This window comes from Pyrus communis, chromosome 7 (assembly GCF_041283825.1).
Source record: "Pyrus communis isolate YQ-2024b chromosome 7, ASM4128382v1, whole genome shotgun sequence".
Classification (NCBI taxonomy): domain Eukaryota; kingdom Viridiplantae; phylum Streptophyta; class Magnoliopsida; order Rosales; family Rosaceae; genus Pyrus; species Pyrus communis.
The window spans coordinates 25,227,262-25,242,716 of record NC_142571.1 but is presented as its reverse complement, the minus strand read 5'-3'; the positions used below and the strand labels follow the sequence as shown (position 1 = coordinate 25,242,716).

General features: G+C 37.3%; 1 protein-coding gene across 1 annotated transcript; it reads right to left on the bottom strand.

The window, feature by feature from the left end:
- Nucleotides 1-6,653: 6,653 nt before the first annotated feature.
- Nucleotides 6,654-7,587, bottom strand: LOC137734739 (18.2 kDa class I heat shock protein-like). Its single transcript, XM_068474013.2, has one exon. It carries the CDS (start codon nt 7,330-7,332, stop codon nt 6,865-6,867), a length of 468 nt encoding a protein of 155 aa, XP_068330114.1. The 5' UTR covers nt 7,333-7,587; the 3' UTR covers nt 6,654-6,864.
- Nucleotides 7,588-15,455: the final 7,868 nt, after the last annotated feature.

Here is a 15,455-nt window from a genome sequence, read left to right as displayed (position 1 = left end):
AAAGTGCTTTTCTTTTTCTTTTTCGGCCCAAAACATAATTAGTACTTAGAAAATTGGAAGTTTTAACGAATAGTTTTCGATACTGTTTATTTTAATGAAAAATCATATTTTTATATTAAAAAATCAATTATGGTATTATTTACTTTACCTTTTATTTTTTATTATTATTAAAACTCAAAGTTTTCAAATTATTTTTATTAGTTTTCCTTGTAAAATTTGGGTTTTCTCTGTTGGATCCAGAAAACGAACCCAACTACTCTGTTTGGGTCTATATAATTCCTCAGGCCATTCTCTCCATTCTCTTTTCTCTGGCTGCTCCCTCTCTTTCTTCTCTCACTGAATTCATACTACAACACGTTTTGCGCCAAGGAACGGAAGGATTTTTTGCAACTAACACTGAAAAAGCTTTTACTGTTTTCATCAAGGTTATTTTAAAATATGGAATGGATATTTTATGTCCTGACAACATGAAAACATCCACCAATTATGCATGAACTCCAAATTTTTTCTTGCCTTACATATTTCAGATATTGCTTAATTATACATATTGTTCGTTCATGCAGATAAAGGTGAAAGAGTTGCCTAAGTCTCACAATAGTTAGCAGTATACGCATTATTCCTCAAGCCCCTGCTTACCCTTCTGTTCACTTTGGCCAATCTTCCATTTCGTTGGATTAGTGAGGATGACTCACAAGAATAGGTCACTAAAGACCTTGCGTTCTCCTCTTCTTACACACTTCAGACATTTCTAGCATTTCAATTAAAAAAATAAGAGAACAAAATCCTAAAGTTAAGCAGAGATGTTTAAACGCCGAACTTATGTGTTTTTGCCTAGAAATGTTAAGACAAGTCCAATTTGTGTGCTACGTAGGCAAAACTCCACCAAAGGGAGAAATTTTTCATTGTAACGGGAATACATAACATCACATGTTTTTATAGAAGTGGTGATAAATTTTATTTTTTAAATTATTAACTATGTAGCACACATGTCTCACCATTTGTATAATGACACGTAATGTACCACCTTATGTATTGATCACATTGAAAAATCTCTCTCTCAAAAGACTTCGGCAAATGCCTAGGAAAAATAAACTAGCAAAGATTTGATGAGGCTTTTTTGTCTAGTTGAAATGGCGTAAGGAAGGAAATTATATTTTTTTGTCGAAGGAAGCAAATTGGCCTCTGCCAATAATTTAGTAAATAAATGCACGCTCCCTTATATCTTAGCCTTCCTAATTATTAAAATGAGCAGGGTATATACAATAATTAGTTTAATGTCTTGGTTCTTTTAAAGAAGTGATGGCGACAATTTATTAATACAACGATAATAGTAATTTACAAAAAAAGTATCAACTAAGCATTCTTGATTTGATGAGAATAAGCGCAAAACAAACAAACAAAATTAATCGCTTATACAACAACTACAATGCGCAAGGAAATGCGAAAACTGACCGTATAAATTAACCACACTAGATCAGTGGTGACACATCAAAATCCAAAAAGGCGCACAAAAAACACAAAATACAACTAAAGAGATAAATTACGGTCTGCTCATCTCCGCAACGACAACGCATGGCGCACTAATCTCGAACGTCTGCAACCGGATTGCACCTGCCACGACCACAACAAGGTGTCTCACATATTTGGCCATGGAAAGCGATTTGATCACAGAACCGACCATAGGTCTGCAACCATCACCGAACAAAGTTAGACCAGCAAACAGTCATGACCCTTGAAAGGTGGCACAATCACTAAAACGCCGGGGGGACACAAACTCGAGAGCTATACAATATAGAACTCGAGATTTACGATTCAAAACGCATTGTATCTTACTGGATTCAATTAGCATTGTATCCAAGTCGTGACGCTACGCAAGTTTGTAAATATTTCTTGCTTAAATTATCCGTTAAAATTTTTGAAATAAGTAAAGAACTAGGATTTATAGAGAACTAGGTTTTATAGAGAACTGGTTTTGCAAGAAAGTAAATATCACACAAGGTTTTTCTTCACTGTATTGCATACCCTCAACAACATAGGGTGCAATCTATTTATAATCAACTTTAGATTGCATTAGGACTTTCAAAATCCTATTTACAAGGTATAATTCAAAATTCAAAAATAACAAACCATCACTTGAACACACGGTGGAAACTAACTACAACAACTTTGAAAAATCAAATAATAATAATAGAAAAGCTACCCAATCAGAATTGCTTACCAAGTAAACAAACTCAATAGTTTGTGTTGGAAGAGGATTCATGACTCAGTCTTTCAGCCCACCACAAGCTAACAGACCGAGGAACGACTGGAAGCTTGAACACAAGAAGTTTGAAATGTATAAAGGACAACCCTTTAGTAAACAAATCTGCAATTTGGTCTTGAGAACATATGTAATTCATGAGAAGTTCACCACGAACCACTTTTTCCCTAACATAATGGTAATCTACCTCCAAATGTTTTGTGCGTGAGTGAAAAACAATATTGGAAGCCAAGGAAATTGAAGAAATATTGTCACACCATATCTTTGGCCGACCAACCTGTAGTTGCAAATCCTTGAATAAGGATCACAACCATGATAACTCTGCAACTTTATACGCTAATTGTCTATACTCAGCCTCAGTACTAGAACGAGACACTGTCTTTTGCTTCTTTGAACTCTATGAAACCAAATTAAACCCCAAATAAATATAGAAGCCACCCGTAGAATGCCTGGTATCTAGATCTCCAACATAATCCGCATCAGAAAAGGCACTAAGTTGCATACTACCAGGCTTATACACCAACCCATGATCATAAGTGGCCTTCAAATACCTCATTATGCATTTTACAGTTGTCGAGTGAGTGTTCTTTCGTGAATGCATGAATTGGCAAACCTAGTTAACAACATAAGACAAGTCAGGACACGTGATCGTGAAAATATTGCAAAGCACCCACAATACTCATATACGTTTGTGGATCAGGATGAGGGTCTCCATCATGAGCACTCAACTTATGTCCAGAAGGTATTGGAGTTGAAATAGGCTTTACATCAGTGAACTTGGTTTTCTTCAACAAATCAAGAGCATATTTTGTTCGATTGAGATGCATATCATTCTTGAAATAAGTAACTTCCAACTCCCAAAAAGTAATGTAGGGCCCCAAATCCTTCATAGAAAACAAGGTGCCAAGCTTCGTGATTAAATTCTTCATTTGAACTTGACTGCTTCCCGTTATTAATATATCGTCCACATAGATTAATAAAATCAAGTAGACTCCACAATGATTAAACACAAATAAAGAATAATCACATCTCGACTCCTGGAAGCCTAGTTGTAGCAAAAAATCCAAAAAAATGTTGGAACCAAGCATGAGGTGCTTGTTTCAAACCATATAAACTCCTTTGCAACTTGCATACATGATTGGGAAACTGTTGATCAATAAAATCTGATGGCTACCTCATGTAAACATCCTCTGCAAGATAGCCATGCAAATACGCATTCTGAACATCCAGTTGACGGACCAACCACTTATTCGAAATTGCAAGATTGAGAACCAACCGAATGGTACTATGTTTGACAATTGGACTGAATGTTTCATTGTAGTCAATCCATTACTGTTGGTGAAAATCATTAGCTACTAACCTTGGTTTATGACATTCAATTGAGCCATCAACACACTGTTTGATCTTGTAAACCCATTTATTAGGAAGCAAGTTCATGGAAGAATGATAAGGCATCAACCTCCAGGTTTCACATCTTTGTAAGGCATTGAACTCTTTCACCATTGCATCCCTCGATTCTTGATGCTTCACTGCTTGAGTAAAACAAGTTGGTTCAAGCATTTTTGATCATAAGTCATATGCAATGCATACTTAGGATTGGGTTTTTGAACATTGCCTCTGCTATGAGTTATCATGGGATGAATTGGAGTTTGTGTAGCAATGGAACTAGTTGATGCACTCACTGGTTCATTTTGTTGCATGGACGACGCTACTTTTTGCTCATTTATGGATTCTAAAGGTGGTCTATTGTTCATAGGATTGGAAGGCACTATGGCAGGCTATCCTAGGATTTTATGTACAACATGATTTGTTTGTGGAACTATGGGATTTGGCATGGGTTCAATGGGGTTAATGATCTCATGAGAGGCAGGTTGAGAAGATGGGAAACTAAAAAACAAATCATGTGAAGAGATCAAACCTATTTTATCCATGCAATCCTCAATAGGTGTGAGTTCCTGGAAAGGAAAAGAGTCCTCATCGAATAGGACATGGCGGGACAAATAAATCGTCTCATGGATAAATCCAAACATTTATATCCTTGATGGTTAAGTGAATGTCCTAAAAACACACAAGACTTTGATTTGGACTCAAGTTTATTATTATTATATGGTTTCAACCATGGAAAATGACAACTACCAAACACTTTAAACATCTTATAGTTAGGCTTCCTCTACAAATGGTGAAATATTTGAGAGAACACGAGTTAGAAGTCTATTTTATAAATAAAGTGGATGTTTGAAACGCATCGAACAAAAATTTATTAGGAACATGAGCATGAGACAACATGACTAAACCCGTTTCAATAATATGACGATGTTTTCGTTCAGCGAGACTGTTTTGTTCAGGGTGTTTAGGGCACGAAAATATTTGAGAAATTTCATGTAGTGCAAGAAATTAAGGAAAAGCTTGACTCTTATATTCTCCTCTCTCATAACATTGAAGAGTTTCAATAGTACAAGTAAACGTATTTTCCACTTTCTTTTTAAACATGACAAACATTTCAAAGACTTGAGAATTTTGCTTAAAGGGAAAAATCCATGAATATCATAAAAAATCATCCACAAAAAGCAAATAATATTTATATCCTTCAACTGAAACCACAGGAAAACACCAAACATCGGAATGCAAAAGTTCTAATGGAAATTTAGAAATAGACTTGGAGGTACTAAATGACAATTTAGAAATCTATGGACATGACTGACAAAACTTTACATCATTAGTGCCATGAACTGGCACTTGATTATTTGAAACTAAAAACTTGATTATTTGAAGGGCAGGATGGCCTCAACGAGAGTGCCATTTTTGTACTGAGACACGAACTCCTACGAATGCAACCAAAGGATGCTTGGATATTCCACTGCCACTTTGAAATAGGTATAAGCCATTCTCACACCTCCCTTGGAAAAGCATCATCCGGGTCGTGAGGTCCTTAACAACAAAATGGTATGGAAAAATTAGAAGGTAACAATGGTTATTTAGGGTAAATCTATGAGCGTATATTATGTTTGTTAAAGCAGATGGACAGTGCAAAATATTATTAAGGTTGAATGAGCAAGAAATAGTATTTATTTGATTCGAACCAGAGTGAGCAATAGAAATGCCAGTGTCATTACCTACACCTCCAATGTTTTCATTACCATTGTACTCTTTGGGATTCACCAACTTCTGAATATCTCCTATATCGAGCAACCATGAGCCATTCTTTTGGCGATTCAAAATGATCGGTGAAGAAGCCATTGCACTTAGGCGCTTGGTGGGAATACGACCTTCATACGCGGCGTTCATGTGTTGGTAACAATCAAGAGTTAGATGCCCTTCCTTTCCACATATCTAGCAGGTAATACGACTGTCTCCAGACCCAAATGGATCACCATTACCACCAGGAACACGCTGGTAATTGTTGTTGTTGCGAGAACCAGAGACTCGTGGATTGACACCTCCACGATTGGATGGAAAACCACCGCGCCCAGTATCACGAGAACGTCCACCACGTCCTCTCGCCCCTACAAAAGCATTCACCGGGGGCGATTCAACTAGTGAAAGAGCTTCAAGAGTTAGGTACGTGATAGGTGTATCATGTGCCTGAGCAGCATTGACAATCATTTCAAACGCAGAACCAATGTTGTTCAAAATGATTTGGACAAGTTCATCATCGTCCATAGGAGCTAAAGCCAAATTGTCAGCAATCACATTCATCTTATCAAGATAATCAGTGACAGATAACTCACATTTCTTACTTTGGAGTAGTTTATTGCGGAGGAAAAGAATTCGATTCTGGGATGAGGATGCATACCTTTGCTCCAGTGCTTCCCATCGTTTGCTTGCCACAATCGAAAGAACTGAGGCAATGAGAGCCATTTATCCAACTGATTATCATTTGGTCTTGCTGCATCCACATGTTGTAGGCGGGATTGACAGAATTGCTCCCAACAAGGTGTTTGGGGGGGCATACACCATCGACGTAACCCATAAGATCACGACTCTTCAGGATTGGAACGATCCGAGCTAACCACAAGGGATAGTCTTATCCAGCTTAATACTGACGACGGTAGTCATGGAAGACGCCATCTTGGCAGCAGGAAATGCAGGTGGGTGGTTTTGGTGGGTATACCATAAAGAACTAGAATTTGTATAGAACTACGTTTCCACTAAACCGATTTTGCAAGAATGTAAATATGGCACAAGGTTTTTCTTCGTTGTATTGCGTGCCCTCAACAACGTAGAGTGCACTTCAAAATTCAAAGATAAACCATCAACTGAACACACGGTGAATACTAATTACAACAACTTTGAAAAAAATCGAATAATAATAACAGAAAGTCTAACCAATCAAAATGCTGACCAAGTAAACAAACTGAAGAGTTTGTATTGGAAGAGGATTTACGACTCGGTCTTTCAATAAGAACGCACTCAAACTTTTGTGGAGGTTTATAACATTTCAGAACAAGAAACCATACATGAAAACTGACGCAACATATCACTCATCTCAAGTACACACAGACTCGGAAATGCGAAAGACAGAAATTAAGACCACAACAAACCGTTATTTAACATTACAACATTTAAATTAAGCCCAAAAGCAGCCGAGGTTATGCGAATCTAGTTTAGCCGGAGATGTCAATGGCCTTCACCTCAGGCTTCTTCTCCTCCTCTTTCGGCACAGTCACAGTCAGCACCCCATTCTCCATCGCCGCCTTCACCTGATCAATCTTCGCGTTCTCCGGCAGCCTGAACCTCCTTATGAACTTGCCGCTGCTCCTCTCCACCCTGTGCCACTTGTCGTTCTTATCCTCCTGCTCCCGGCTCCTCTCGCCGCTGATCTGCAGGACCCTCCCATCCTCCACCTCAACTTTCACCTCCTCCTTTTTTATCCCCGGGAGGTCCGCCTTGAAAATGTGGGCCTCCGGGGTCTCCTTCCAGTCGATGCGGGTGTTGGCGATGGCGGTTGTTTCCCGTGCGGAGGAGGGGATGTTGGCCAGAGTGCTGAAGCCCTCGAACGGGTCCCAGATGTCGAGAGAGAAGGGGTCGAAGACGTTGCTTCGTCGGCCGTTTCCAAAGAGACTGAGAGCCATGGTGCTGGGTTTTTTGCTGGGTGTAAACTTAGAAGTATTTTAGACGCTTTGGACGATCTTTATCTGACGAGGCTGAGTACGGACTGGGTGTATTTATAGGTTTCCAAAGAAGATTCAGGCGTTTTCGTGGATCTTTGAGAATTACGGAAAGTTCCATACTAATCCAGAAAAGAGCGAAAAACAGAGAGTTCTACGAGCTTCCATTGACTTCCTGAAACGCCTTTTTTTTTTTTTTTTTTTTTGAAAAAAAAATAATAATAATTTCAAGAACGGCAGCTAGTGCTCTTTTCTCAGGTCCATGAATAAATTGGGTTAGTTCCTTTTGAGCCCACAAAAATAATTGTTAGTTAAAAAATCCATTGGACATTGAATGCGACTCCGACTCGAGGCAAGTTGGAATTGCCACCATTGAAATTGAACGGTTTTGTTTATGGGAAGCAATATCTACTAGGGTGGGCACGGTTGGATTATGCGATTTTGAGTGAAATCGAAATCGAAACTATAATTTTTTACGGTTCGATTCGGTGCGATTTTGAAGCTAAAATCAAAATAAAACCAAATCGTTTGGTTCGATTTGGTGCCGTTTCAAACAGTTTCGGTTCGGTTTTCAAACCACTTACATACAAAATGAAAATTTTTCTCTTTGTCTTCTCTCTCTCTCCCCTCTCTCACAAAAAATATTAAACAAAGCATACACACCCTAAGAGAGAGGTGTTACTGCTAACTACTAATTAGACTCTTGTCACTCCCCACCACAACAAAGTGTCGTAAGGATTCCTCTGCCCCTTGATTACACACCAAACCAAATCAAATAGGCAAAGTCTGCAAGTATCATAAAAGGCTTAACCAAATCAGATAGAGTTTGAGTAAATAACAATGAAACAAATTGATACACTTCTATCATTTTGTACCAAAATATTTTCAACCAAAATAAACCAATTTTTACAAATTAATGTACAATAGTCAATATCTATTACCATTTCACATTCATCACCCAGAAAAACTATTATTGAAGCCTTTACTACCTTATCCAGAACCCGCCATCGGCGTCTAAAAAAAGTAATAATCGCCCAAACAGAGCAATTGAGGACAAAAAACATACATATCTGAATCTGATTTACATGCATACACAAGAACCGATATTATGAAAGGGATGTGCTATCCACACACCCCAAATTACTTCTCACACACCTCTTGTTAATTTCTGTCCGTTGATCTTCTTCAATTCATCCGATCTGACGATCGAAATATTAAAAGGATGTGTGAGAAGTAAAATGGAGTGTGTGGATATCACACCCCTTATGAAAATGTTTTGTCCCCAATGCCAAATGAGACCGAGAGTAGCACTAAGCAGGAAACATAATTAAATGTATGGAGTGTAACAAACACCTAATTAAAACATAACATCTAATATGGTTATTCAATTAAAGGTTCTTCATATATTTGTGGTCCAGTTTGGTTTTCAAAAGCCAATATTGAAACCAAACCGTTTTCCTACATTGCGGTTAAAACCAAACTATTCGGTGTGGTTCAATTTGGTTCGTGTTTCGGTTTTAGTTTTCGGTTCCAAAGTGCCCACCCCTAATATCCATACATTTTTTTGGGTTAAAATCTAAAAAATTTCAGCCATAAAATTTAGGCTTTAACTCAAAAACTTTTCTGCTCCAATCAATTTTGGATTAAATTTTTAGTCTGAAATTATTAGAGAATAAATTTAGGTAATTTTTTTCTAAATAAAAACTATGTAGACTATCTGACACTTTGACCCGGGATGTCCACTTAGACTCCGGATCGAGCTATGCCAGCCGACACCAAGAAGTTGACGAAGCCATAAAGTGTAGTGATGTGGAAAAAATGAATAAATTTGACCCTAAAAGTGCCTAAATATAAGAGTGCGCTTGTGAGTGAGAATGAACCCATTTCACACGGGATGTCAGAGCACAAGTAGAGTACAGTAAAATTAGAATAAGAGCTATACCATCGAGAGTAGTCTATGATATCAACGTTTGCTAGAAATCATTGTTGACACGAACACTGCCACTAAATCTTGGAAAGGCGAAAAGCAAGGGTAAGTGGTCCTAAAAATAAAGTTTTGTAGAAACCTTTTTGAAAACGTATAACCCCTCGTCGTGAGACAAGTATAGTTTCCAATTATAACATACTACTTATAGTATGAAAATACTCCGTAGCCATCAATACCTCAAAAATGCAATACTTCACAATAATTTGTAAATAAGCATATAACTTCTAGTAATCACAATATCTCGTAGAAATAAACATATCATATCGAGTGCTCATCGACATATGCTGACACACGAGTTCATGCAGAGATATTGTGACATAAACAAGACTGGGTGTAATAATGATTTACGCTATAATACTACAATCATGTGAAGACTGGTGCTATGCGCTCACATACGAGTCCTAATTAGCTATAACAATCTAGGACATGACTGGCACCTATAATGGATCCAAGGTGAGCGTACGATGCAATGTGAACATACACATGAAGTCTGGCCTTAGCTCGAGCAAGTACAAACACCAATGTAGCAACTATGAACAGATAACGTGAATATGGTCCTGCCACAGAAATCCAATAGTTCTAGTCAATATGGTATTATTCATGGTTGTAAATATAATTAAAGCATCCCATAATAGTACACATACTTGTGCATCACGTAGGATTTATAATAATTTCCTAATTCTCATCAATATGACATTTCTTATAAACGTTAATTTAATTATGGTATCACGTAGAAAATTCATTATTAAGTACATATGGAAACTAAAGAAATATACTATATATACTATATAAAAGAAAAGACCCACTCACAGATACTTGCAAGGTCGCAACAGTTCGAACTAAGAAGGCCGGTGTCTCCGATAGTGATCACACCTATGCATAATATTGGGTTCTGTCAGTAAAACTCAACTAAAACAATTAAAGTTGGGAAAACAGAGTGTGGATTTGGAATCAGGGAGTCGAAATACGCGTAGAAGGGTCCCGGACAATTTTCGTAAAAAGTCAACAAAAAGTCAATGGTCAATCCTAAAAAGTCAACTAAGTCACCAAGCCGATCAACTACGTTAAAACTTCAAAATTTCACTAAATGGATGTCAAAAATGGACTCAAGGCATCGAAATTAGCCTAGGAGGGTTTCCAAGAACATTAAAAAAAGTCAACATAGAGAATATCCCAGGAATATTCCATATCTGGTTTTGGGAAGTAGGTCGGGTCGGATCCTCGGGTTTGGGCTCGTGTCAAATCCAGGTTTGAATCTGGGTTTGGATTTTTTTTTTTCCTATCGGGTTGGGTTGACTCGTTTGGGCTCGCGGGTTGAACCCGCAGGGGCTAAATGAAAAAGAATGCCAGAATTACAAATGATGGCCGGAAAACTTCAAATGGCTATAACAGGTTCAAAACTCAACTACAATAAAAAATTAAAAAAACCAAAATGAAGCTAGGGAGATAAGGATTCAAATTATATCCATTCAAGGCCCAGCTGTGGCCGAAGTTGGTCGGAAAATGGCTCAAAGCCGTCGAATTCTCACCAGAAAACTGGGGAAAGTTTTCCTCGAATTGATTTGCATCAAAACTTCAACATTTCTCTCAAATAAGGCAAGAATCATATACAAAACAGTGATCAAAGATGATTGACGTCGATTTCTAGGTTTATCGTAACTCGAATCGTGAAGGATTTGCTGAAGGTTATTATGAATAGTGACAATGGCCATTGAGCACAGCAAGCTTCATTTCTGGTTTTAGTGTTTGGACAAGGAAACAGAGTAGGAGTTGGTGGCTTGGGTGTCTTTAACTCTCACTGAAGTTGGAGGGCCGGTGGTCTCGGTTCTTGCTAGGTTCCATGGAGAGGACATGAGGGTGTCTGAAAGACAGAGAGCTAAGGGAAAACAAGAGAGATTAAGTGAGGGAGAGGGGAACACGCGGTAGAGAGTGAGTGGTGAGTTTGTGATGTGTGGGCCCCACGGGCCAAAAATAATATTAAATTAATAAAATATCTCAACAATAATTGTTAAAATAATAATATAATAATTATGAGAAATAATAAATAGTAATTTTTACAAAAGTATTATTCGGATTTGTAGTTCTGTAAAGCCTCCAACGTAACTTCGATTTCCATTCCGCCTGCGCGTACGTGTTCGTATCATCAAGAACTTCGAGAATACGGTAAAATAATGGCTCATACGAGTCACGAAATAATGGTCAATGGAAGTCAATAATCTCGCCTCTAGGGCATTTTCATCAATTCACATTTTTAAAATTTATAAAGTTGTAAAATTAGGAATTGATTGTTACACTATCATAATTAATTTTGTAAACATTTTAACCTAAAAAAATTTAGATTCCGATAAATATTGAAAAATCACTAAACCGACGAAACAAGGCATTGCACCTAGTTGTTGATTTAATTTTGGATCGTTAGATTTGATCATATTCAATCTCACTCGTTGGATTTAATGTATTTGTAAATTCAAAATTTAAAATTATATACTTTTGAATCTAGACTGTTGGTGATCCAACGACTCAATAATCTATGTCATCTGATAGAAATATAAGAGATGGGATTGCATATGGGTGGCCGACAACCCATCAAGTTGGGCCTCACTTCCCCTCAAAGCTGTCCCATTTTCTTGCTTTTTGGCGTGTTGCCATGTTTTTAGCGCGTCAACTAGCACGCTCTCTCTTTTTCTCAGCGTGTCTACGCCCACAGTGGGCCAATATTTTTTACTCAAGCCGATTTCTTGTGTTAAATTTGCTCCAAAAATAAGTTTTAACGCAAAACTCAATTTTGGCTCAAAGGTTTGAGTGAGTTGGGATGAGTTTAGAAGCTAAATTTTGAGTTTTATTCTAAGAATTAGAGTGAGTCTTAGTAATACACTTTTGCTTATTTTTAGCTTTTTAATTGAAGAAATCAAGAGATAAAGTTAAATAGAAATACGAGAAAAAGGAATGTGTGTGTGAGCAAAGTATAAGCAATTGAAAGGATATGTGAGCTAAGTATAAGCAAATACTAAGATAATATGTCTTTACCTAGTTGCATTATCATTTAGAGCTCTACCCCATTCCAATTGCCGAGGAAATTGGCAATTGAATCCCCCAAAACACAAAACACCCTCTCCACCCCAGTTCAAAAAGTCGGGCTATTCATGCGCCCATCAATTCTTGACCACGCAATCGAGTAAGAGTTGTTTGTGTTTGCGCCTGAGTTAATGAGATATCAGGCTGACGTCAACCACATTATAGTTTTTTTTTTTTTTTTTACGTCATGTGCGTATGCTTCACGTGCGCGTGATGGTGAGTCAATTGCCCAAAACCCAGGCGTTGGGGCCACGTTGGCGCACTCACCCTAACTGCCATTAGATTTGCAAAAAGCCAACGGCTATGTATCCTATGGCCCATATTTTTTCCAAAAAAAAAAAGAAAAAGAAAAATTCAAAAAATTATCTTTTTACTGGTGGGCCCACGTGGCACAATATGAGTTGTTAGATTGCAAAAAAGAAAAAGGAAAAAAAAAATCTAATAGTCCATATTAATTTGGTTAGAAAAGTATTAAAAAAATAAAAATTACAGGAACATGATACATGATGCTATAGAATTAGTTAACGATCTAACCGCAAAATTATTATTCTAGATAATGACATGTGACATGATGAGATTAGTTAAAAATCATATATGAAATTAAACATAAAATTAGAGTGGTGTTAAGCCACCCAATTGTCTTATCACTCTATCCACTTTAAAATCTAAATGCCAATGACGAATACGTTATGTCTACTCAAATTTTCAACTTGGTGTCAGCGTGGTATTGAGCTTCTTTTGTTTGGTATCAATCTGCTTGTCGCCTGTATCCGCTGCCCCACAACCGCTGGTGCTCAACCCAAAAACCACAAACTCGGATCGAGTTTGTCCTCACCCTCTGCACTCTCTCCGTCTGCTTGTACCCAAATTCGTTCTACCACCATTTCAATCGGATGAACTTCCGCATCGTCGCCACTCTGATATGCACGTCACCAGCTGCATCACCACACTATTTCCCGCACTACATCTGCACCCTTTCCACCTCACTCGTTTTGCACTGGAGTTGCTTTGATGCTGCACTTGTAAACAGAAAAGGAAAGGCAACGAAGAGGAAAAAAGAAAAAAAAAAGAGGAAAGAAAAAAAAAAGGAAAAAGAAAAAGAGTAATGTTTGGGATTAAACTTGTAAACTAAATGATGTGTCACCCATCAATAAGAAATAAGCACATTAATCAACACTTGAGTAATAGTTCAATCATCAATTTTCATGGTACTTAACTTTACAAAATTTACTCCACACATTTAATCTCTCTTGCATTTTTCAAAGACAAAAAGAAAGATGAGGGGAGGAAGAAAGGAGGAAAAAGACAATGAAAATAGAAAAATAGTTGTTTGTTTTTGAGGTTTTGAGACCCACACTAGCAAGGAGAAAAGGTTGGCGTTTTTTGAATCTTTAAGGCCATCTCCAATTGAAGCAGGGTTAGATGACTCGTTTTAGCCTTATACCCTTTTAAGAAATTAATATTTTAATGAACAATGCTGGCCATATTTCTTACCATCTCCAACTGAGGGGCCAGAGGGCCTTAGACCAACCATAACCCTGTGACAAAAAATCATCTCCAGCCGAGGAGACTAAAGGATCATAGGGCTAAATATAATTTATTATTTTAATTGAATTAATATGGTTACTTAAATTAAACTACCACAATAATTTTTCAAGACGGAATGTCAATAATTTTTCGAATTGGAATCTCAATAAATTTACGTCTCGGATTTCGAGTGCCACGTGTCAATAATTTTACTTAATGTTGTTTTAGGTTATTAAATTTTTTTTTTAATGTTGTTTAAGTTTAATGTTATTTAATTTTGTTTAATGTTACTCAATGTTATTTACTGTTGTTTAATGGTTTAGGTAGTTACAGGAAAACAATTAGAATTTTTAATTTTTGTTTAAAAAAAGTTGTAAAGAAAAAAAAATATTCAAATTTAACAGCTAGCCGACGTTAGTAGTCGTTGGATTCACCTCTTGGGCTAGCCCGAGGCTACACGTTAGTAGTCGTTGGATTCACCCTTTGGGCCAACCCTGGGCTACTTGGCTGGCTTCCTTGGGCCAGCTGGTTGGCCTGTTTTCCTTTTTTTGTCCCCGTGGGGCCCACGAGCCCTTTGGCCTAACCCTGGGTTGGAGACCGTTTTTGTGTCATTTCGGGCTATTTTTAGCCCTATGACCTTTTGGCCGGATCGTTGGAGATGACCTAAGGCCCACACGCATGCTGTTAGTTTGTTTGAATGATTTGGTTGCTCATTTGCTTGAATTGTTCGAAGTTTGTTGTTGCTTTTCTAACACAATGATTGTTCGAATGTGGAATGTTGACCACTTGAATGACGTTCTGTACATGGTGAATAAACGTTTTCTTTTGTTTGGAAGTTCGCACTTAGCTTTAGGGAAGTTTGCACTAGTATTGGTATTGGAATTGGCAATGGCACTTGCACTGGTATTGGCATTAGAATTTTGCACTAGCACTAGCGTCAAAATCTTGCATTGGCATTGCCACCAGAATCTTGCAGTTGCACTAACTTTCGTAAGAGAATTAGCATCGGAAGTTAGCATAAGGAAATTTATATCCATATCTGTCTGTTGGCGAACTCATGTTGTGTACCACAATAAGTTTGATGTGAGTGTTGGAAAATATTAGTATTTGAAAATATTAGTATTTCGATTTATTTTAATGTTTGATTTTTTGGGCCTAGCCCGTTAGTATTAGGGTTTCGTTTCCTTGCGTACGAGGATTATATTAGTTATATATATATATATAATAAATATTTTGTAACCCCATACAATAACAAGTCACTCATAATGTAGTCCATTCGAGTTATGTAACCATTTCGACGAATTTGGAGTATTCCTTCGTTTTTCATAATATTCTAATTTTGTAATCCGTTTGTTCATCCGTTCGTTACATGTAATCTGATTTTCAACATACAACTCCAAAGACCGAGTTAGGATTTCCTTGCAGAGATTTTAGTTATTCTTGATTTTATCTCTTTTTATTTATTTATGTATTTTTCTCCATGTGATACAAAATGACA

Coding starts and splice junctions, on each gene's coding strand:
- LOC137734739 (XM_068474013.2), bottom strand. CDS start 7,332: ATGGCTCTCAGTCTCTTTGGAAACGGCCGACGAAGCAACGTCTTCGAC.